General features: G+C 38.5%; 1 protein-coding gene across 2 annotated transcripts in view; it reads left to right on the top strand.

Annotated features, from left to right (window-relative positions):
- Window positions 1–23,554, top strand: part of TBC1D24 (TBC1 domain family member 24) — a 32,312-nt gene extending 8,758 nt beyond the window's left edge. The window contains exons 3-9 of one of the 2 annotated variants that reach the window (XM_026071616.1): window positions 5,885–6,919; window positions 9,225–9,242; window positions 13,710–13,868; window positions 14,856–14,919; window positions 16,819–16,914; window positions 17,339–17,573; window positions 18,912–23,554. In XM_026071616.1, coding sequence (XP_025927401.1) covers window positions 5,961–6,919; window positions 9,225–9,242; window positions 13,710–13,868; window positions 14,856–14,919; window positions 16,819–16,914; window positions 17,339–17,573; window positions 18,912–19,066 — 1,686 coding nt within the window. In that variant the 5' untranslated portion in view covers window positions 5,885–5,960 and the 3' untranslated portion in view covers window positions 19,067–23,554. The remainder of the gene's footprint in view (window positions 1–5,884; window positions 6,920–9,224; window positions 9,243–13,709; window positions 13,869–14,855; window positions 14,920–16,818; window positions 16,915–17,338; window positions 17,574–18,911) is intronic. The other variant, XM_026071617.1, reaches the window with a different exon arrangement.
- The last annotated feature ends 485 nt before the right edge of the window (window positions 23,555–24,039 follow it).

The following is a 24,039-nucleotide window of genomic DNA, read 5'->3' as shown; positions in this document are numbered from 1 at the left end:
GAATGAGGGGATGCTGCTTTTTGTTAAAGTGTTAGGAGAACCTGTATGCCTTGTATCTGCAAAGTATAAGTTATTGTTAGTTATCTGACCACTGAAGAGTTAAATAGCTCATTGTGTTTCTGAACTTTTGACTGTAAATAATTACATGACAGTTAATTAAAAGACCGTATTTAAGAAGGCAAGAGTACTTTCCTGGGAATATAAGCACAGGATTGTAAGGCAAGTTTTCTGTCACTGTCCTTCATATGCAACTATGATATCTCAAGAGAAATCATCTAAATGCTTGAAATGATTTGCCTTGTATCAGTCTTTATCAGTTACTCACAGAAATGAGAGGTGAATACTTATTTTGGTTCAATAGGTTCTAGACTTTGTCCCAAAGGAACGTAGAAAAACTGTGGGAAACAAATAATTAATCCCCTGTTGTTATTGATAAACTAGTATTAGAACATTATGCAGAGCCGTATTCCTGAAGCTGGCTTGGAGTCCAGCTGTTGCTGTACACAATGCCTGGAGCAATCTGTAAAGCAATCGAACTGCATTTAACCTCATTAAGGCAATCCATCAATCTCTTGTGTACTCTACTGAAAAGGATCATCACTCTAAAATATGCCAACATCATCGAGATTGTTCTCCTACACAAGTTGAGCTAGTTGCATTCAGCTGGTTTTAGCGCTAAATGGTGTGCTTAATTTTAGCTCTGATGCAATCATTCTAAATGAATTGCACCACAGTTAGTAGCTGAAGCTGTAAACGTGATAAAGTACGTTCCTGGTTTCAGGGGGAGGGGAACACTGTGCTGTCAAATGTTATTTCCAGATCTATATAGCAGAGACGTTAAGGTATGCTGCTATGAATCTGGATTCAGAGAAAACTGCAGGATGTGCTGAAGTATTGAGGAAGAAAAAAGTAACTATTAGCTGTCTTTTATTCTGCAGTATTATTATATTTTTACGTTGCTTTGTTTTTCTATCAGATTCTTTGGTGTATAAAGCAGACATCTCAGGGATGATTCAGTATTCTCCAAGGATGTAAAATCATCTACTCAGTTTTGGATTTAGTTTTCTTTTATTGGGATGAGGACTAATAGCCAGTAATCTTTTGAGGAAGCAGTTTTGATTATCTGCACATGTGCCTTCAGCACAAATGAGTTCAACCAGGTTATAAAAGTGAACTTGAGCTTTTTCTCTTGCTACATCACTACTCACCCATGTAAACAACAGAAGATACACTGCAGCTCTGAGAGGTTAGTAATAGTCTTTATTTGTAGGGCAGGAAAAGAAAACATTTGCTTTCTGTTAGCACATTATAAAAATGCATGCCAAAGGTTCAGTGGTCAGTGTCTACCTGTATTTCTACAGTACATAGCAGATAGGTGAATGGAAGATATTTGAAGAGCAGTCCTTCTTAAAGCTACTGTCCCTGGTTAAGAAGAAAAATGTTAATTTCAAAATTCAGGTTTCTTGTTATATAGCAGGTATATTGAATGTAAGTAAAGTATCTTAATAAGCTATTAACCTGTTGTCAAACTTTCAGAAGGTAGTTGCAAGGATACGTGAATAGGGAACAAGTTTATCTTGACTAACTGTATTTTGGGTTTTTAGGGGACTGTTCTATGTTTATTAAAAGCAATATCAAATCACATAATCAGGCTTTAATCAAAATTGGAATCTATTTTTGAAAAGTTTATAATGTAATTATTTCACTGCTGTGGATGTATGTACTCTGGATTTGAAAGAAATAATTGTACTCTGAAATAGTTGTAATCCAGATGTTTCAATTTGATAATTCCTGGATTTTTGGAAAGCAAAAACTGATTGTCTTAATGAACTGTAAGAAAAATTGATTATTTCTGTGATTGAAATGTCTAAAGGCACATTTCAAAACTTACTAGGTTTTTTCTACTAAAAATTACTGAAATTATTCCTAACCTTGTTAATTTTAGTAAAATCATAACCTTATTTTCTTCAATGAAGCTAAGTTATGTTTCAGATCTTCTCTTTCTCTCTCTCTCTCTCTCTCTCTCTCATATTGATGTATTTTTGGATGCTTTCAAGTTATTTTTCTTCACAAACAGTATCTGACTTCTGACTGTCATACTTTGCTTCACTGCTGTACCTTTTTGCACAAATTCTACACAGTTCTCGGGCATCTTCTGAAAGTAGCCCAAATGACAATGGAAAGAACTAGAGAGACTGGAATGGAAAATGTGGCCGGACTAGCAAGCTAAATATTTCCTAAACTCTTTTAGTCACTGACTTGAAAACATGCCAGCATCAGTTGCCATGGTCATTGCCCCGTTTTGAATTTTAATGATTATTTGCTTGCTTCATAGTTTAAATTTAACCTTGAAAGATCTGATGCCCATTCTGCAGCCATTTTGGGTATATTTTCAACATATATTTTGTAGTTCTAATTTTCACTTTTTTTTTTTAATGTTGCACTTAATGGAGCTTCCAGTATTTAGGTTATAGACTAATAGATTCAACAATCCCAAATTTCTTTGGCAGTTGCTAAGAAAAAAGTTTGTTCTGCTGGCTCTATTCTTTTGTTCTGTGTTTATTCTTAATGTTTTGTAGAAGTCAGTCTCTGATTGGAAAGGATAATGACTGTTTCCCCTGAAAGAAGGTGTATGTATAATTTTAGTCTTTGTCACTGCTATGAGGGTTTTGTTGGTGGTGGTTTTGGGTTTGTTTTGTTTTGTTTTGTTTTTTAACTTTTACAATCCCTTTATAGTTGTGTCCTCACAGGTACTTGAAAGCATTCCAGTTCTATATAATTCAGATACTGAACCATCCTGTTACCCCAGGTCCAGTTAGAGGTTACTTGCCACAATATGGTGCTAAATCCTCCAAAGTTACTTCAGCAGGAGGAAAGGAGACTTGTTGCAATGAGGAGGTAGAAATGGGTCTCAGCGCCTCTCCTGAACCATATCTTTGTACAAACAGTTTGTTCTTAAATGTGTTTTCTCTCTTCCGGCTGTGTCTTGTCCCCTTCTTTATATGGGAAAGCTGGGTAGTCTAGATGGGGGTGGGAGTTCTGACAGACATGCGCCCTTAGGCAGCCATCCATCTCTATCTTTATTCCTTAACTGGCATGCCAGCCTCCAGTCCCTCCAAATATAACAATCAGTACTGCCTACTTGCACCCCTGTGATAAGAGAGATGGGTGGGAGACAGTCCCTGACCAGTTAGTCGTTTGCTACTGAACCTGAGAAAGCCTTTGTTGCCCTTCATCTCCTGTCCCCATCAGCTCAAAGTAAATGTTACTCTTTATGTGATTGTCAGAAGAGAAAGAACTTTTATGGAAGGATCGGTGAAGAAAGATAAGGAAGTGACAGTAGGAGGAGACATAGGCTAGCTGGGATTTTCCTGAAGTTTCTTAGGCTCTTCTCTTCTGGCAAGTAAATACTCCCAGTTTGAGAGCTGCTGGCTTAGAGTAGCTGTTTGGCCCAGTATCAGTGGTTATGCATCATTACACTGAAGCACGTTAATTCTGTTGGTTTTGCGAGTACATTTAAGCTGGTCATGCTCTGGCAACCTTGGCAATGCCCCTTTCTTTGCTGTCATCTATTCTTGTAGCATCTAGAGCTTTGAATAGTATAAGCAGCCAGACCCACCTGCACACCCAGCAGATTTTCCAAGCCAAAGTGTATATAAGACTGTAAGCTCTAATCCAAAATTCTTGCAGTCTGATTTCCTTACCCTAGCCACTGACTTTGGTAAGCTGGCTGAGGAACATATGCTCATCTAATTCATTAGTTTCTAGAATGGGCAGTAACTTACAGGTGGAAAGATAACTGATGTAACCTCTAAATATGCCTCTGATTCTGAATGAGAGTTAAAATTACAAAATTAGAAAGCAAAGAGTATGGAGGAGAGAGAAGAAAGTTTACAGGAAAAAAGACAGCCAAGGCATAACTCCGAACATCTTACAAGTTGCTTCATATGATGGAGATTTTACTTAACCTTCTCTGACATAAATATAAACAGCTTCCAACGGATGATGGCAGAAGGGGGAAGCTGTTGCAGAGCAGAGACTCCAGCAAATGCAGAATAGTAATAGCCTCTTTGCTGAAGTGACCATGAACTGAATGCTTCATCTTTCTGTGCTTTGGTCACTGCCAAATAAAGGATTACATTTTTTTTCTGTGCAAGCGTATTCCAGGATTTCAGCTAAAGATAAATTTCCCTATGATTCCCATGTGGAAAATGACAAAAAAATTTCAACTTCCGAGTTCCAAGATTCTGCAATGGACTGGTATCCTACCATGATTGTCTCTGCATATCCTGAGGACATGCTCTCAGTTCAAACTGGGAGGCATCCTTTCCAAATGTCATAAGAAATCCTGCTTTCACAATTGAAGTGGGGACAACATGTTGCCTTCTTTAATTACAGACTGAGAATTAGTTTAATTAGTTTCAGACATTGAAGGATACAACAGAAACAAATGTTGACCATTTCTCTGTTGCTCTTACACTTTATAAAGACAACCCAAAAGGCATCTTTTTAATACAAAAATGTGAAATACTTGGAAGGGAAGACCTGTCTTTAAGCCTTTGCTGAAAGACACCTCTGTGTGGCTGCCAAGCTTTTAAAAGAAGAGTTAAATTTTAAAATTTCAGCATATGGTTCCAAAATACCCAGATTAATATTTAGCCAGCATCTAAAACTATCTGGATTAAACGTATTGTTTCCCAAGCTAATGCTAACTGTATGTTTATGAATTTCTGCCTACCTGAGGCAAAAYGTTTGTTTTATTTTCTCAGTAGCAAAGTAGGGAGAAAGAGTTGTCTGCCTTGATGGTGTATCTACCTTATGAGTTTCAAATCATGCTGAAGCACCTGTTGTAAAAAATACCGAGCTTGTAAGTGTCAAGGTTCCATGCATCACCTGATCTGCTGATACAGTGACAACAGAAACTTTTCGGAAACGCTTCAGTAATTGTTTCTGTTACTTTAACCTTTGTATATAACATCTTAATTGTACAAAACAGCTTGATAGGACTGTTTACCTTTGCAGAGTCCACAGCATCAATAGCCACGTGCTCCTAGCTTTAACCTAGCACTGAGGATACATTGATAGAGGTTGCAGCACTGGGCAAACCGGTTGTTTGTCCCCTTCTAGTTTTGCACTGACTTGATTAAAACCAATAGAAGTATGGGTACCAGTGTTGCAGTCATGCTGTGTCAGCTAGGACACAGATGTACTTTTACAGTGGATTCAGCTGATAAATTGTGTAAACATGTCATTTGAGGAATTAAGAGGCTAGGACCTGGTCCTTCAGCTCTTGTTCCTACTGCAGTGGACTGCATTTTTAAAAATCTTCTAATGTTGATGAGAGCAGGCCCTCTAGAGGGTGATTTGATCATAGAAGTGCATGCAAGATCAGAACCACAAGTATAGTGCAGGGAGAGAATTAGGAAGAAGTTTCATAAAGCTATTTTAAGCTGATCTGATCCTGTATTGCCATCAGAAAGGGTGGCTCTGCCTTGCAGTCGTCTTTGTGATGGCACTAGCATTGATCTGTACATCTCGCTGATCCAGCAGAAAAGAAAAATTGTACCAGATCAGCAAACTAATCTCTGTGACTGTGTGGCCACATGAGGGAAATTCACTTCATGTTGAGGTGTCCACTGGATCTACGTCTGGGCTGGCCATTGATAAACTACTTCAGCTTGAGTTATTGGCAAGTATGTAATGAAAATAAAGTTTGTGGTTTTGTTTTTGTTCTTTTTTTTTAAAGGCATGCCTCTAACTTTTTTTGCTTTAAAAAACAGTCTTGACAGTGCAGGAACAAGCTGAATGTATGTGTTTGTAAAGTAAATAGGAGATTATCTGTTATTCAAATCTCTAATTATTTATTTTCCTTTCCCTCTTGCAGGAGAAGCTGTGAGTCATTTAATGACCAGATAAGGTCTCCATTCTCGTGATTTTTCTCATAWGCTTTTCCTGGAGCCATGGATGAATACAACCGCTTTGTGGATTGGGAGAAAATGGATGTTACCATCCAGACCCAAGATCCAAAGGAGCTAACCTGCACAGAATTCCAGGAACTCAAACAGCTGGCCCGGCAGGGCTACTGGGCCAAGAACCACTCTTTGAGAGCCAAAGTGTACCACAAGCTAATTAACAATATTCCATGCCGCACAGTGACTCCAGATGCAAATGTGTACCGGGACATTGTTGTGAAGATCATTGGAAAACGTAACAGTGGCTCCCTTCCACTGCCAGAGTTTGTGGATAACAGCCTGGTTCCCACTTACTGCTTGAATGCAGAAGGCATTGGGGCAGTCAGGAAGATAATTCTGTGCATTGCAAATCAGTTCCCAGACATATCATTTTGTCCAGCGCTGCCCTCTGTGACAGCTTTGCTCCTCCACTACAGCAAAGATGAGGCAGAGTGCTTTGAAAAGGTTTGTCGCATCCTTGCTTGCAATGATCCATCTAAGCGACTCATCGATCAGACATTCTTAGCTTTTGAATCCTCCTGCATGACCTTTGGTGACCTAGTTAACAAGTACTGTCAGGCAGCACATAAGCTGATGGTAGCAGTGTCTGAGGACGTGTTGGAGGTATACTCTGACTGGCAGCGCTGGCTCTTTGGAGAACTGCCCATGGTATACATTGCTCGGGTCTTCGATGTGTTTCTGGTGGAGGGCTACAAGGTTCTCTATCGTGTTGCACTGGCTCTTCTGAAATTCTTTCACAAAGTCAGAGCTGGGCAGCCCATGGAGTCTGACAGCATACAGCAGGATATTCGATCTTTTGTGAGAGACATTGCCAAGTCAGTGTCCCCAGAGAGGCTTTTGGAAAAAGCTTTTGCTATCCGGCTTTTCTCACGGAAGGAGATCCAGCTCCTGCAGATGGCCAATGAGAAGGCTTTACAGCAGAAAGGCATCACGGTCAAACAGAAAAGGTAGGGCTCTCCCAAATGCTACAGGTAGTCTCTTTAAGTGATCTCCAGGAAAACAAGATCATGAGTTGTGATGAGTGCTCATCATCGTGATGAGTGCTCAGTCAATTCTGGGTGATTGGTGGGGAGGGGCAAGAGTTTTACTGGTACATGCTGGTATCTCCTCTGATTCTTTTGCTCTGTGAACTTGATTAGAAAAAGTCAGTAGCCCCAAAATTAAATGTTGCTGGGATTGTAGTTAGAAGTATAACTTAAGTGTTATGACACAAGATAAATGAAGCAATGTCTCATAGCTTGCTTAGTGATGAATTTGTAACTACCTTTTACAGGTACCTGTTCATTGCAAGAATTGTATCACAAAAGGGTCTTTCACAAGCTGTTTTTAAGCCTGAAGGCATTTTAGCAAAACTGGAAAAACATGGAAGAATAATACCTAAATAAATGTGAAAACTTTTACATATGGGACTACTTGTATAAAACTTCAATTTCATGCTGTCCAACATTGTAAATTTAGCAGTTTCTTTACTGTAAGTAGGCAAGCACTGTCTTGGAGCGTAAACATAACTCGGGAGCTATTTCAGTAGAGTAAGGAAGAAATAAGCAAAGCTTATTTACAGGTTACTTTTGAAAGTCGTTTGACTGAAAGCCTCCCAAAAATCAATGATATAATAATTACAGACAGGAGCTGGTCTATTTTGTGACAGACTGGTACATGTACTATTATAAATAATGATTCTGGAAGAACCATGAAAGAAAAGAGTGGGCATATTGAGGGATGCAGATCCAAAAGATGATTGCATAATCATGATTTCTTTTCAGATGGGGGGAGGAAAAGCCAACCATGAAACTAGTAAGTGACATTCTGCTGTAGTGTGATAGTAAAATACATAATAGTAAAAACTTGGCTAAGAGCCTTCCCCATGTATACAGAAAAGGCAGCAATGTATTAATCTAAAGATGAGTATCTTGCAAAGTCCAAATGTATGTGCAGTTAAATACTGGAATTGTAGTCATAACATTTTATTTCTTTTGAGGTCTTCTGTGACAACAGAAAACTTCTCCTAAATGTTTTTGAAATCATTTTTGAATGTTCAGAAGTTTTATAGCTGACCTGGCCTCTGAAAGGAGGATAACTTCTAGAAGTCTGCTGGGGTCAGTAAGTGTGGTATCTGGAACTTGGTAATCTCAAGGGACAATTTTTTCTCTAAATTTGTAAAAATCAAAAGGTACCAGCCAATGACATATTAGGACCTCACAGCCAATTATGTTGCTGAGTTAGTCACAGTAGTTTCAAACAGACATCTCTCCATGGTGTTGAAATATAAACTTGTCATAATTTGACCTATAAAGTAACATAAATGTTAGCTGAAACTTGTACATGTACAATATTGTCCACAAAGTTCTTGATCCTTTCTAGCTGTTTATTTTTGAAATTACAGTTTAGTTTATGATTTGCTTGTATTTTACGCTGCTTGTTCAGGGTAAAAGACACAGCTTTGTCAGTCTTAAATATTTCAAGGCCTTGAGCGACTGGAATATCATGCTAGATAGATTCCAGACCATTGCATTTAGGACACAAAACAAGAAGCTTCAACTCTCACAGTCTAGGTATAATGTCTTTCCTTCTTGTCTTGAAGCTCAGAAGAGTTGTAGCATCCTTTCAGAGTATGTTCTTCAGCAACAGAATGAGGATTAAAAAAAGCAGAAGCTGCTGCTGCATTGAAATGTTATAGAGGTATTCTTTGCTCAGAAAAACAGTGGTCCCTTCAAAGCAAAATGTAGTAAATTTATACCCAAATAATGCCAATAGATACTGTCACACCAGGCAGTATTGCTAATGAATAGCTTTTATTGTCTCTTGGCTACTTTTGTAAACATGCTAAAACTTCTAATAATCCCCTGGCAAGACAGCTGTGAACTAGGCTGGATTTGGATCTTGATGTAGGCAACGAGTGCCTCAGAAGTGAGCTTTCTCTAATGCTCAACAGAAAGGGAGTTCCATTATCCATGTGTGTTTGGCCTATGGAAAAAGATGAATAATTTCCCAGATACCTCTGACCAGGTAGCAAAAAGGAAAAAAATAAATGTTTAAAGGAGGGAATGTTTTAACCTCTTTCTCCCCCCCCCCCATCCCCTCTTTCTTGGTGATTCAAATCAAACCTTACTCTATATTTCTCTCCAGGTTCCTCTCATTCACTTTGTCACGGATGTAGGAAATCACTGATCTTTTCCTCTCTTTTTTTGTCTTTCTCCTTTATACGTTCTCCTTCTGTCAATTCCATACCCACTGCACCCCTCCTGTTTGCAGTGTTGCATCTCCTAAAAGGTAGGTTAAAACACTCAAATCTTTGCACTTTACTCATTTTTTTCTGTCTTTGCTTGGCTCGTTATTTTTTCCAAGGCTGTCATTTTTTCTAATGCTGGAAAAACAGAAGCAGGACAGCAATTGTAGCATCTAATTGCTGTGTAACTATCTCTTGAATACATTCTTGCAAAGTTAGTTCAAAGCACCTGCAAAGTTGTAAGATAAGGATTCATGGATGGGCCCCCGCTAGTCAGCATAGCACTTTCATACAACAATATAGGCCTGATTTTTCCAGAATGGAAAAGCTTAATGTTAGTGATAGGATTTAAGTCATCTGCTTTTTTTTTTTTTTTTTGGGGGGGGGGGGAAATAAGTAACATGTAAAGTTCTCAGAACTATTAGGTATTGGCCCACATCCAGACTTAGTATACACTGTTGCAATGGATGTAACAAACATGCTCACTTTTTTTTTTCTTGTGCACACTTCTTGCACAGTTATTTGAAAAGATGTTGGACTGAACCCAGTTTGGCACACTTCTAAAAATGACTTGCCTCTATCTATACGAGATTACATTTATATTTACGTAGGTAGGGGTTTTTAAGAGGAAAGAGGACAGACTTTTTTTTTTTTCTATGTATCAAAGGTCAGAGTTACTCAGCTATACAGCATTAATGGTTAATGAAGTCATTCATCAAGTTGTGGTCTGAAAAGCAAATCTTAAAGAACAAAAATCAGTGGACTGTGATACTTGATAAGCAGAGAACCTAGAAAGAAAAAAAATAAACACTCACAGGCCAGTGTTTATCACAGATGTGTGAATCTAAATTCCAATGCCTTTGAGACAATCTTCTGGCTTTGTTGTGGGTGCCCTGAGTTAACTTTAGTGAGACATGCACACTAACAATTGTACTAACTTATGAGAAAATTAATTCAAATTTTGATTTTATGTTTTAATGTGCAAAAGAACTCCTTAAGGAGCAACTTATCAAGATGTTTCATATCATATTCAGTATGCTGAGGATTTTACCTCCAATAAATTATCTGGCTGTTAATTCCAGCCAGTCAAATCTTCAAAGTCCATGTATTACTTTATCCTTGTTACAAGATTCTGAAAGCAGCAGAAAGCCTTGAATTTTAAGTAGCACACAGTTTGGGTTTGAGGGGATTGATGTAGGTACAGGGTGTATGTTGACACTGGTCTTAGCACAAAATTAGGTTTCAGGCTTAAACATCTACAGCTGCAATTTATGACTGAGAAACAACACATGACTTCTACCATACATTTATGTCTTAAATCAGATTATAATGGATTTTAAAGCTTATGCAAAGCCTGTAGAATTGATCCAAAACAAAGGTAAGCAAAAAGAAGTAATTCTGAGATTCATATCTTGAAGTGTGATATTTGTTAATTGTCTTGTAATACATACAAAGCACATCCACTGTGACAGCTGAAACCATGTCAGTTGGTTGTATCGTCAGGATTTCTGAGGTCTCCTAAGCACTTTGTATTAATGATATATCTGTAAAAACAATATTCCTACTAAAATTGCCAATAATAATTGCCAATAAGCTTAAATATTTAAATTGTGTTACTTTCTAGTACAGTAATAAAGATTTCCCTTCAGCGTAAAAACAATTGAACGTGTGTTTTCAGCATCAGCAATCAATAGAAAATGCAGATCCCAGTAAGCTAACATGAAGGATTAAGAAAATCCTAATGGAGGATAAAATCTTAATTAAAATTACTCAGTTCTAGTGACAATTTTGCTCAGTGGACACTGTAAGGCAGTGCTAATCCAAATTCAGTAGTCTTTCAAACTGCTGATTTTTATGACATGACCCTGAAGGACTTCTGGTGGCTAACCTTCATTTCCAGCAACCAAAAACTCTTTTACATACTCAATTTGCGTGCCATTCATTACCATTCATTTACTACTTTGAAAGCCAGCTGCCCCACTGAAGTAGATGGCTTTCAATATCCTAAAAGAAATAAAGCCAAAAATGAGGTTAGTTACTTGTAACTCTAATTGCAAATTCCTGAAAACAGCAAAAACTTTGATTTTTATTAAGAAACAGAGTTTGGATTTGAGGGGACTGATGTAGGTGCTGGCTGGCTGTTGACACTGGTTTCAACACAGGATCACATTTCAGTCTTAAACACCTACAGCTGTGATTTATGACTGGAAATAGCAGGTCATTTTATTTCAAATCCTTCTGTCAAGCTACAGTCTAGGTTTTGCTGACAAAATTGTGACACTAAATATAAAATGATTCACAATGATTTTCAAGAGACAAGAATTTCATTCCTTGAATAGTTTTCCTTTTAAATGGCCAGTATAAGGCTAAGTGGTTTTTTAGTAAACCAGAAAGATCTGTTTGTAAAGATGATAATCTACCATCCTGTAAAGGCTGTAGGAGGGCCCACGGTGCTAAAAGTGAAATTTTAATAGGAATGCTGCTGAAACAGAGTTAGAGTAAGGTTAGGAAAGAGTCCTTACCACAGCAGTTTGTGGTACACAGCCAGGAAGAGGAAAAAGGACAAAAGAAAGGTACGCTGAAGTTGAGAGCCTTTTGGGAGCAAGTACTTAAAATTAAGTACTTAAATAAATCTACATAAGTGTGAAAAAAGTACTGACATAACATGCAAATGATGAGCATGAGACTTGTTTGTTTAAGGTTTAACGAGTATTTTTAAAGCTGTTTTAATAATATTCGTTACTAACTTTTAGCTTATCTATCCCTTTTTTTTCTTCAGAAATCCACTGTAATAAGCTAGTTGAAAGTCTTGCTTATGTTTTTAATTCCTCAAATGTGAGACAAATCTAATTTCTAATGAACCAAAAACAAGGATTTGTTTCTCAGATCTGTTCCATAGTGCTACTAGTCTTCAGCTGCAGACCAGGTAAGATAGGAACGGCTGAGCCCTAGAGTAAGATTCCAGAGATGTGGGTTCAAGTCTTGCCTCAGACTTTTTCAGACCAGTTGATCTCTCTTGTGCCTCAGTTGCCTGTTTATATCATCAATACATTAATAATGTCCTAGTTACAGTGATATTGTAAGTTTTAAAACCCATTAATAGTTGTAGCCTGCTCAAATGTAACATGTCCGTATACGTTCCTTGCTAAGTAAATAATTCAGGGCAGCAATGCAAGTAGTGATTTTGTCCGTATCACTAGAGGAAGCATAGTGATTTTATTTTTTGAGTGACCTAGGGAGTCACCTCAGTAGAAATGCTGACACTAAGACACTTATGATAAATTTCAGGAAATGTTTCCCAATTTCTCTTAGCAAGAACTGCTTTAAAGAACAGTGCAAATGCTGGTGATTTCTTGGTAATATAAGCAAGAAAAATTTAAAAATACATAGTATTGCATGTTTTAGAGAGCAAGCTAAGCTATTCTGATGTATGCAGATATATGATATTGAGGTGGTCTTCACGTTCCGTGAAGCTGAGAGGAAGGAAATGCAGATCTGTCAGAAAAATAATTACTTGGCAAATACTCACATCTTTTCCATAAACTGAACCCTTGTGTGGCATGCAAAGCAGACTGTCCAAAGGTTGCCTCAACTAACTGCTACTCAGTAACTTCATATCTTGTATAAGTCCGTATTGCATTTCCATCATGTACTTGGCTGTGACACTTGCATTTTAAAAGGCTTTAACATCAGTTGTGGGTGCAATAACACTTGTTTAATCTCCAGGCACTGAGTGTGTGTGTTTGTTTAATCTGAGAAATGAATACTGCTTAAGATGTTTTAATTGTAATGTTATCACCTTCAAGAGTTTTAAAGTTATGAATCAGTTCTTGTAGCTGTATCAGACCCAGGAGGGAGAGGAGGAGGAGTTGCTCTCCAGTGCAAGTCTCTAGCATTCTCTTATTCTATGCTCTCAAGTTTTGTCTGTAACCATGAGGCTAGAAAATTCTTTGGTTCTTAATGAAAGTAGGGATCATTGGTAATGACGTGATTCCAAGAGCTGAAACTTTCCAAGAGCTTCAGATATGTGTCTTGGAATACAATTGCGTAGCATGGTGATATTCTGATTCCTGTGAGATTGCTGAGGCAGGACCTCGGGGGGGGGGGGCGGTCAGAGCTTAGCTTCTTCTGTTCTCTGTGCTTTAATACTGTCATCAGTGAGAATGTCTCAAATGGCAAAGATAATTTGGTCTATTCAAGGTCATGGTCATCCTAGCTGGCTTACCATTATGTCCTCTATATATACAAGCACAGGCTACTGTTGCCATACTGAGTTATTGCTCCAGCTATTTCGGTAAAGCCACTAACTCTCAAGAATTCTGCTAGACTCCAGTAATTTTATTTTATTCACTAAGTAAAGGCCTTCTAATTCCATTTGAAGAATGGTACGCCTACTGAGGTCCTTTGGTGTTCAGCTCTGTCTTTGAATGTTGCTACTCAGTAACCAAACTCTTGTTTTTGTTGTTTCTGTTAAGCTATTCTTTCTCAATGTTTTGTATTGTATTTCTCAGGCAGAACGTGCACTTAGCAGTTCATGCTGAGAACTTCAAGTCCGAAATTGTCAGTGTGAAAGAGATGCGAGATATCTGGTCCTGGATCCCAGAACGCTTTGCACTTTGCCAACCCCTCTTGCTTTTCACAACCTTGGAACATGGCTGTAGCCTAAGCAGGTAATTACAACTTTCCCTGCACCTCTTTACTGTAGGATGAAAAAAGAGCAACTGATGAACTGCTTACTGGATTGACATACAAGCCATACCTAGCCAAAAATTAATCTGAAAGATAGTGATGGAATGCAAATGTGACAAACTCCTATCAACTTCAGCATCTGACTAGGATAATTCATATGCCACAATGTGAAAAGCCATTTTAAACTGTCCAAAACCTATTGGAAAATTCAAACTTGCATCAATACACAGAATATACCACTGGTGTGAGACTGGTTTGTTCCCTGTTTGTTGTGAATAGCTTAACTCAGTGGCTGCACTGTAGACTCTCTTGATGGATGAGTCTGAATGTGGTTATCTGAAGAATAAGGGAATGGGAAGTTGGAGATTCCTCTGCAGTTTCCCTCTGACTATGAATCTGATCATTGTTATTATTGAAATGGGATAAAGTAGACATGAGTTTTCCTTGCACTTGACAAACAACTGGAATTGTTTAGCTCCTAATAATGATTTTGGCATCTGAAATTCTGTTTCTGAGGTGGGGGATTGTCTGTTGTCCCAGCTCCATGTGTCTGTGAGAAAAGCAAGCAAGGGGAATGGATCATAATTCCTTTTCTATGAAAACAGAAGGCTCTTCAGACACAGCCATCAGTCCACAGGGCACGATTTCCTGTATCCTGTGTAATGCAAAATGCTGTAAAAGGCAGCTGTTGTGATCGATAGTCTTCTATTCATTATGCAGAGGCATAAACAGCTGTACAGAGAACTGAGTAGGAAAGGACTGTTTGATAATTTTTGTTTACAGTCACCGCTATTGTTTGCAATGGACTGTTGAAGGCACTTGCAGAAATATGCTCAGTCTTGAGGGTTTTTTTTTTTTTCAGGCCGTCAGTTGAGGGAGTAGGTGGTGCCTGACATTAGGGAGGAAATGCAGGAAAAGCAGGTGATGATAGTAGTGGGGTGCTCACTTAACTGTACTATGCATTACAGGTTCTATTCTCACAGTGAAGGACATGAACCAACTCTTCTCCTCATCAAGACTACAGCAAAAGAGGTGAGTGAGGTGAAAGGTGACTGATAAAATTAAGTTTGAGGCAATTATGTAATGCTGTGTTGCAATACGCAACAGTTTATAATAAAATGAAGAAGTAATGGACCTGGAAATTGCTTTCTTCTTTTTATTTATTTATTTATTTGTTTTTAATGTATGCTCTAAATTATACTGTTTGATTATGGGACTATACTTTCTTAAGTAAATTTTGCAAACTAGTTCTTGGCCAGTTATTCTTCCTCCTTTAAGTAATGTGGGATGATGGACTGTAGTAACACTCATAGAGCTCCTGGACAGACTCTCTTACTCATAGGAACAGAAGGGAGAGGCTGTGGAATTGTGGAAAGAAGCACGTGATGCATAGAAGATATTTTCTTCCAGGACACAAGGAGAGAAAGTAGCAGATATTAAATGATATGAATAATGTTGTACACCATAATGTGAAGACAAAAGCATTAGCTTCACCTCATGGTTGTTTAAAAAAAGTGTAATTCAAGTAGGCTTCCGAGAACACCAAATGGACTGCATACAAGTGCCTCATCTAATGAGTTGTTCTTCCACTTTACTGTGCATGACTTCTAAATATTTTGTATATAACTTTAAGCTATTAATGCAGTCTGTAAGCTTGGATTTCTGCATATGTTCCTGCAGGTTGACTACCCATGAGGGAAGCGCCTTTCCTTTCTCTACCCAATGCTAACACTAAGGGCACAGTTTCATAGAATTCTGTGTACTGTTATTGGCAGTCCCAAGCCTTAATTGACATGCCAATGGCTGATATAATGCCTATGATATCTAAAAGGAAGAGGGAAAATATATAAGGCGTTATTTTTCTTCTTGTCCTGGAGCATGTCACAGAGTCTAGCTTTGTAAGTGCTACTAGATTTTTACAGTGCAATTACAGTTCTTATTCCTCAAAAAAAAAAAAGGCATAAGAAATTTATTTATTTATTTTTAGCCAAGGGGCACTTTCATCCTTTATTCCAATGTTTATCATTACATTTTAGGAAAAAAAAAACTTGCTTTCTGGATTTTTTGGGAATATCAAATCAAACGTAATTTCACTTATTTTCTCCGTAACAAGGCCAGTCCTTAGGATCTTTTGTCCTAGGAGCTCTGCTTGTAATGCTAAGAGAGGCTTAACAGCAAATGTACCTTAGAACAATTCTGCAAAACCTGTTTTAATCATATTTTTTGGAGAAGAAAATGCAGGATTGCTTTTATCTCATTCTTACAGCTGTATTGTTTGGTCTATCTCCACCTGGCAGTGAGGCTTATTGCTGACAGTGAGACAGAAATTCTCATGCAAACAAAGAAACCCACAGAAAAGCTCAGTGCTGTAAGGTTATGTTTTTCTTTATTGGAAACTAGGGCACATTGAACCACATGCTGTTCTGAATGTGCTGCTTTCGGTACCTGTACTAGCTGGCCATTGATTTAGCTAAACTAGTTTTAATCTGCAGTTTGAAATGGAGAGAGAGACCAAGGCCAACATTTGCAAACAGAAAATACTCAGCCAACAGTGCTAAGCTTGTAACTTGTGACAATACCGTTGCTTTGAATGCAAAAATGAGGAAGTGGAAGTCAGGCTTTACAAATTTGGAGTGATTTGTATTTTGGTGGCTGGAGTTATGTTGGACCGCTTCTCTTTTGAGGCCTGAAAGGTGTAAAATCATTTTTGAAACTCTTAAGATTTGAAGGGTATTCCCCAGTGGATTAAAGCAGTTTAAATCTTAAATCTATCTTTAGATATAAGTACTTGTGCTGCTTTAATCCACTGATCTAGAGATTTTGAAAATCAAACTAAATAAAACTGTTCTGGGCTCAGAAATGTTGGTACCAGTTGGCTTAACATACTTTCTTCTTCGAAGGAAAGCCTCCTAACCTTGCTGTTTGTGCTAGGTCTGTGGTGCTTATCTGTCAACTGATTGGAGTGAGCGCAGACGAGGAGGGAACAAGCTGAGTTTCTTTGGGACAGGGGAGTGCTTTGTGTTTAGGGTGAGTAAAATTTGATTGTCACTACTCCAATATTGAGGCACAACCACTGTTACTGATGTGCATAACTCACACCTGCCTTCCCCTTAGCTGGATTATATGTCCTTCTAGTTTTAAAGTCTGCTGAACTCTTAATTACATTTGGAGGGAAAATTTTACTTTTCAGTTCTGGGGTGAGCCTTTTTTCATCCAGAAGAGTGGAGCATTTCCTTACAAGAAAGGTAACTCAGAAACCACTGCATCATTTCTTCAGCCACCTAGAAGGCAAAGGGATAAAGGACGGAAGTAAAATCTACCCTCAAAGACAGTTTTGTCCAATCTTTACTGCTAATAGTGTGGTTGGAGCCTGAGGGGATTTCTAAAGCAGAGCTCTCAGTATAGTGAATATTCACTAACTAAATTTTTACTCTTCTCTTCACTTATGTAGCTACAGCCTGAAGTAGAACGCTACGAGTGGGTGATAATAAAACACCCAGAACTAGCTATGAGTGTTTCTGAGCCAGAAAATCATGCTACACAGGCTTCCAGTACTCTTTCCTCCAGTAGTGTCCCATCAGATCCCTCAGATCGCCTTTCTCCCTTCTTATCTGCTCGGCACTTCAACTTGCCTTCCAAAACAGCCTCCATGTTCATGGCTGGCAGCAGCGAATGCATCATTATAGGTAAGTCAGTGTTAGAATCTGGACATATATCCCACCTGCTCTTCCTGTCAGACACAGTAGGTGAGAGATTCACCTGTATTTAGCATATGTATGTTCAATATTGCTACAGTCACATCAAGAAAACTGGCTAAGACCTGATATTACCCAACAAAAAATTTTTATCAAAAACTTGCACTTCAAACACTTTAGAATAAGAGCTTTGGTATAACTCATAGCTCTAAGCATAGCTATACTGTCATCCTGCCTAATTTATGGTGAGAAATAATTCTGGAAGAGGAACTTACTTTGCAGGAAGGTTTTTGAATCACGGGGTGAACTATAACACAGACGTTCATTCTTCTGGAACTGTATTGGATCTGTGATGCTGCTGACTAGGGCAAAAGCCTGCTCAGTAAAGTAGTCACCTAAATGGGATTTACAAGCAACAGCTATGAATCTGTAGTTGTCCTTGACACTTGCTAGGAGAGCAACTAGACCAGTGATTTCAGCTGTAACAACAGGTGCCTGCTGATTCTTACTTAGCAGCATGTACCCACCATAAGCTGGACTGCTCCAGTATCAGCTAGGCTGGTGAAAGTTGGAGCACGTATGTGACCAAATTGTAAGTCACCGATAATGATGTATCACAGATTGTTTCATTAAACATAGTAATAAGAGAAACACAGGCTTGGGTAGTAGATACGCAAGAATTAGCGTTGTATACAATTTCACCTGTAGACCAGAACTTCTACCCTTTGATTCTTCAGGTGTTTTCTACAGCTATTCTTATGCAGTTGCCTTACAAGCAGCAGAGGAATCTTTCTTTCTGTTTTCCTAAAACATTTCTTTCTGTCTAAATTTATTTCACTTCACTGTATTCTCTGACTAAGCTCTGTGGACCTTGGCATAGATTCACAAATAATCAAAATGCTGTTAACTCTGTGATGTGTTTTATAATGATTTAGAAGAGCAAGCCAGTGCTGTTATTGATATGTCTTGTTCTTCTCCCAGCTTTGACTGGTTTGCTAAATTCCATGAGTTTTTCTTTACTGAAGTGAAAATATGTGGTTGGTAGCTGGATCCTTGGCACTGAAAATCAAATCTTAAAGTTGAGCATTTGAATTGGGCTTCTTGGTCTTATTGACTTGCAATAATTTATAAAATTATTTCCTGTTCTGATAGTTTCTTTTAAAAGCTGTGTATTCAAGCATATTCTCTTTAAACCTAAAAACAGTAAGCAAACATCATAAGACCTCCATTTTTTCCCATGGGAAAGCACTTAAGCCATTTTCTTGTATAGCAGTTTCACATCCTAAGAAATGCAAAGACAACCTAATACTTGTCTTTGTCTCTTTGCAGGAGGTGGTGATGGCCAGGCTCTCTACCTTGATGCAGATCTGAACCATGGAAGAACAAGTCACTGCAATACTTTCAATAATCAGCCATTGTGCTCTGAAAGTTTCCAGATCTCTGTCTTGGAGGTGTGGGGCTTCAGGGACAACATGAATGGTTGACATGACTATCATCAAACAACTAGTTTTTCAGGTGTCTTAGGATTCACAAGACAAATTCTAATGCAGGAGCCAAGTTAGAATATAATTTCCACTGGGCTCAGTATTGTTTAGTAATTACTAAGCAGCACACTTGAGTGCAGGGCTTAGTTGTTTACTCTTTTATTTAAGACAGGTCAAGGATGAAGTAGTGTATCTGATTAACTCCTTATCTCTTTACCTCTAGAGATCTGGATTCAGGTCTTGATATTAGATAAAAAATGGAACTGTAATGATTTCAAACCATCCTAAATGGATACAAATCCATATCATAGGACAGTTTTGCAGTTCAATGCAATGCAAGTCCTCAGAGGCACAGAGCTTGCTGAGGTGTACTGTAGAGCTGTGTGCCCCGGCACCAGTATCTGGCTTGAGCCGGTAATACCAAATTTCCACTCACAGGAACATTGAAGATCCCAGATTTGACATAGGGCACTGGTTTATAAAATCATTGCCCTACTGTAAATGGACTTTGTACAAACAAATCATAAGTTATTATCAGTACCTTTTCATGAGTAAGCTATGAAAGCATTCAGTTCACAAAAGAAACCATGATTGCTAGTTACCCTTCTCCTTGCACCTGAATCCTTGGTACATTCCAATTGCATCTGTTTGAGGACTTTCCCGCTAAGAAGGTGGCATCTGAACTGGACAAGGATATCTTAGAGGGTTAATTTTGTTTACGTTCCTATTCCATATCAGTATAATGACTTCAAACTGATTCATGTTTCGGGCAGCTGAAACCCAGTAGCTCAAACACTTCCCTTTCTTTGTCTTTCCTGGAAGATGAAATGAAACTTTAAATCTGAGAATAACAACTGTGCTGATATCAGTAAATCAACCATTGGGGGAATTAGCCACTGGGATACAGCGAATTATGCACTGTCCGCAAGTAAATGGAGGGAGGTGGAAGGGGAATCTTCTGAGTAATATTGTTCTGGGAGAGGACTAGTTTTCTCAGGAGAACTCTAGGTGACACCATTTCTCCACATTGTGAGTCTTCCCAGTGATGAGAGTCCTGAAAAAGGTAACATTCCTGCCTACAGTATTCTTCTGGTAGAGCTTGGATGAGGCAAAGAGGCTGTTTTTCATTCCTGAGAATTTGTGCAGTTTTCTGCAAGCATGCTTTGTGGTCTGTGATAACTGGATGTGATTTCCCAGTGTCTGTATCTAAAACTTGTTGTGTCTGGCTGTGGAACTTCTCCCACATGAAGTACATGTACATAAACATCCAGTTGATGGTCCAGAGCATACCACTGAAAGCTCCCAAAACTTCAGTGAATGACTCACTAGTAAGATTTGCCACTATAGATGAAATGAGGGGAAAGAGGAAATGCTGTTTTTTTCAGCAGTTCAATTTAAACATTTGCACTAGAGTGGGGGAATGCTATTTCTACTTAAACGTGAAGTTTATAAAAGGGGAAATTTAAAAATTGTGGTGATAAAATCTCAGCTAGCCTGGACAGGGTCACGTTAATATTCAGTAGTCACAGGTGAGTTTAATTGATAACTTGTTCAGCTTGCCAGCAAAGAAAATGTGTCGTGGTAGAATGTTGCTTATGAACAAATTTGGAATTTCTTCTTAAGGTGCCATTCTGAAAAAAATTTCCAAACTAACTCCTTGAAATATTAGACTGTATATACAACTTTTTAAGATGTGTTTTGCACTGTTTATATTTGCAATTAGATTATTTCACATTGTCTGAAAGACAGCACTGGCCTCCCTTTTTTCCTGTTTGCCACTCAGTGAGTTCTGTCCAGCTGTTGAATCACTTACTGCTTGCTTTTGTCATAGGTTTACTGTAAGTTTTTAATTGAACTGGGAGGGTTGATGTAATTCAGTTATACTAGTGAGTATCAACAGGAAGCCACTTCAACAGTCATATCTTGTTTCTACAAACACACTGCCTGATGCTGCCTTCTAATACTTTTTTCAAAGCTAGCTGTGTCACTTTTGATATTTGCTAGTATCCCATGAGCTCCCTCAGACAAAATCACTCAAAATGTATCCCATTTAGTAGAGATCCCACTACATTTAAGAGATCCTTACATAAAGTTTTTTCCATATCCTCTCTCTTTGGAGCTCGTCTAAGTTGCCTTACAAAAAAGAAGAAAAGAAAAAAAAAAAAAGACAGCATTAACTTTCAGCTTGTTAAGTTGTCAGATTTCCTAGAGTTGTGTGTTGGCAGGGTTTGTGGGACTTTAGTATTACATTCAAATAAAATTAACTGCTTTTATCTGCAAAATCTTTCCTGCAGCTGGCAGAGATGTGGTTTCTCTGTCCCCATCCCTGCAGTATGCAATTATGTCAGCAAAACTTGAATACTATACCATTTCTTAAGCCATATCTGAAAAATACTGTTCCTTTCTCTTCTCTGTTCCTAGTACACAGAAATTTGGGTGTTTGACCTCAGAAATCACTCATAGTTCGTCACAGATTCATCTTAGCGTATTAGTCTGAGAATTCAAGGAGATCAGTGAGATTTAGACATCTGAGTCTCTTGGGCCTCTTTGAAAAGTCAGTCTCAGGCCTTTGCCCAGATTCTGTTGTCAGATGAATGTAGCTTCTGATCACTCTGGCAGTGAAGATCCACAAAGAACCCCTTTTAACTAGCTTATCTGGATGGCCAACTGCAGTCTTTTTGCACAGGACTAAGGGTAAATCTTTTTTTGATTCTTGAAGGAACACATTACATTTGGTGGCAGCACTTGGTTGGTAGCATCTAACAGTTGGTCTCTATCTGGGCACTTGCAATTGCAGGAGAGGGCATATATACCTGGAGCAAACACTGCCCCACTGGAACAATTTGAGTTATGACCTATATGAGTTTTTAAATCACTGCAGGGCTAAACACTGTTTCGAAGAGGTAAATAGGGAAATAGGTGATCCTCCTTCTAGTGACAGTTCTATTCATATCATTCTTAAGAAGTATATGTTGTAGCAACGGTTTTAGTTTGCTGTAGCACTATCCTCCTGCAGATATCCTGGAAGACTGGTGTAGTTTGTATGTTCTAAGTCTGAATAGTCTAAATAACCAAGAAGCTGCAGTAACCTAGCAAGAGGAATTACACAAAGCTGTCATCCTCATATGTTCCTTCATTCAGTAAGAATGAATGTTCCTTTTCATGTGCAAATCTTCATGAATAATTCTTTTTTGAGAATTGAGACAGCTTAGAGGAACAACATTGTGACTTGATTTCCTTTCCAGTAGCAAAGAGGCATTTTCTGTCTGTGTCGTTAAAGGTTGTTGTTAAGCAGTTATATATCAAGGTTCATGTATCAAGCCAACAGTTTGCATGTTACATGCAGAACTCTTGAAATGGAGACAACAGCTTTTTAAGACAGGTACAATGTGCATTTTATCAGAAAGTTAAAATTATCTGAAGTACCCCACCTGTGAAGTACTTCGATTGCATTATAACTTTGAACAATCACTGATGTGCCCTCCCTCTTCTTTGAAGTCCTGCTGGTAGTAATGACAGTGAGTCCCAGTGTCATTTGAATAGCTGTTCAGTGTGAAGCCAAAGAGCTGAAGGCTGAGCATCACCCTCTGTATTTCTGGAAGACCATATTTGCTCTCCTGGGAAGCTGTTTTTGCTTTGTGATATTCTCTTTGACAGTCAGGGAAGGCAGAAAAGGCTAGAATCTCTTGGTATCAGAAGTCTGAATTTATTTTGAATGGCAATTAAGTTATTTCCAGGCCACAGAAACTATTTCTAGCTATTAGCCAAAGTGGCCAGGTTTTATCACTACACCTAAAAGCTGTCATTCCTACAAATCATGCACTTTGAAACATTATCTTTTCTGATGTAATAAGTGAAACAGAGGGGGAAGGAAAAACTTCTATTTTCTCTGTGTTGAGAAAACAGAAGGCAAATTGGGGGTGAGGGAGGGGATACCATTCTTTAAAGAGTTAACTTAATGCCAATGGAAATCTGTGTTTAACCATGAGGAGGTGGCATTCACATATCTATCAACTGCTATTCTGTGTGTGTACTGAAATTGTGTACATTGTCCTTCAAAATCTGTCCTTGTTTTCGATGGGGAATGAGTTTCCCCTGCCTACTGGGCACATGTGGCCACATACAGTGGACATGGCAATGCTGATGCCACAGTAAGCAGGGACCAAGAACACCTATGGCACTGGAAGAGCTCAGCTGCTGCAACCAACACCTGGAATCAGTTTGACAGGCAGATCAGAGGCTCAGACACCCAGCTGTTAACATATGAGATGTCTTTTTACCAGCCTTGTCTTTGTGATGAGTTCTGTACTAAACTATTCATAGTTGATATGAATGTGCAGATTATTTGGAGTGATGTTTTTCTTCAGATGAGTGGTGGCGTGGTGCTGAATTGATTTTTCTACTGTACTGGGATTGCTACCCTACACTGATGCTATTTTTGTCACTATATAGTGTCTTGGATTGTATTAAAAGATCTTTGACTGTGAAGGCTACTGACTTCATCTTTCAGCAAAGCCGTAGAGTTTTTCCATCTGGCAGACCTCATAACAAATGGCGCACATAAATTGAGAAATAAACCTTCATGCATGTATTCTCTCTCATACGAACTTTTTTCTAGAATGAAGCCTAGAGCAGTGATTAAGCAGTTTTTGAACACTTTATCAGATCTCACAAGGTTTCTACTGAGATCATGTGCCAAACTGACTGCGAATAAGTTTAGATCAGTGAATTCAGAAATGAGGTTCTAAGCAGTCTTCCCATTGGTAGGGCTGGAGAATGTTTTTTGCCCTGGCCCAATCCATGTTTAAAATTGAGCTCTAGAGGTGCTTTCTGATCAACAGTTGTATTTCTTAGATGAAGCTTAATAGTGCCATTGCATCCTTTGCATTACATGTAAATGTCATCCCTGATTCCACTACAGTTCTGCAGTCACTTTGTTGCACAGTTGTCCCTAGAGGCAGTACCTTCCACAA

The sequence above is a fragment of the Apteryx rowi genome, unplaced genomic scaffold (assembly GCF_003343035.1).
Source record: "Apteryx rowi isolate R43461 unplaced genomic scaffold, aptRow1 scaffold_329, whole genome shotgun sequence".
Lineage (NCBI taxonomy): Eukaryota > Metazoa > Chordata > Aves > Apterygiformes > Apterygidae > Apteryx > Apteryx rowi.
This window is presented reverse-complemented; position numbering and strand designations above follow the sequence as displayed.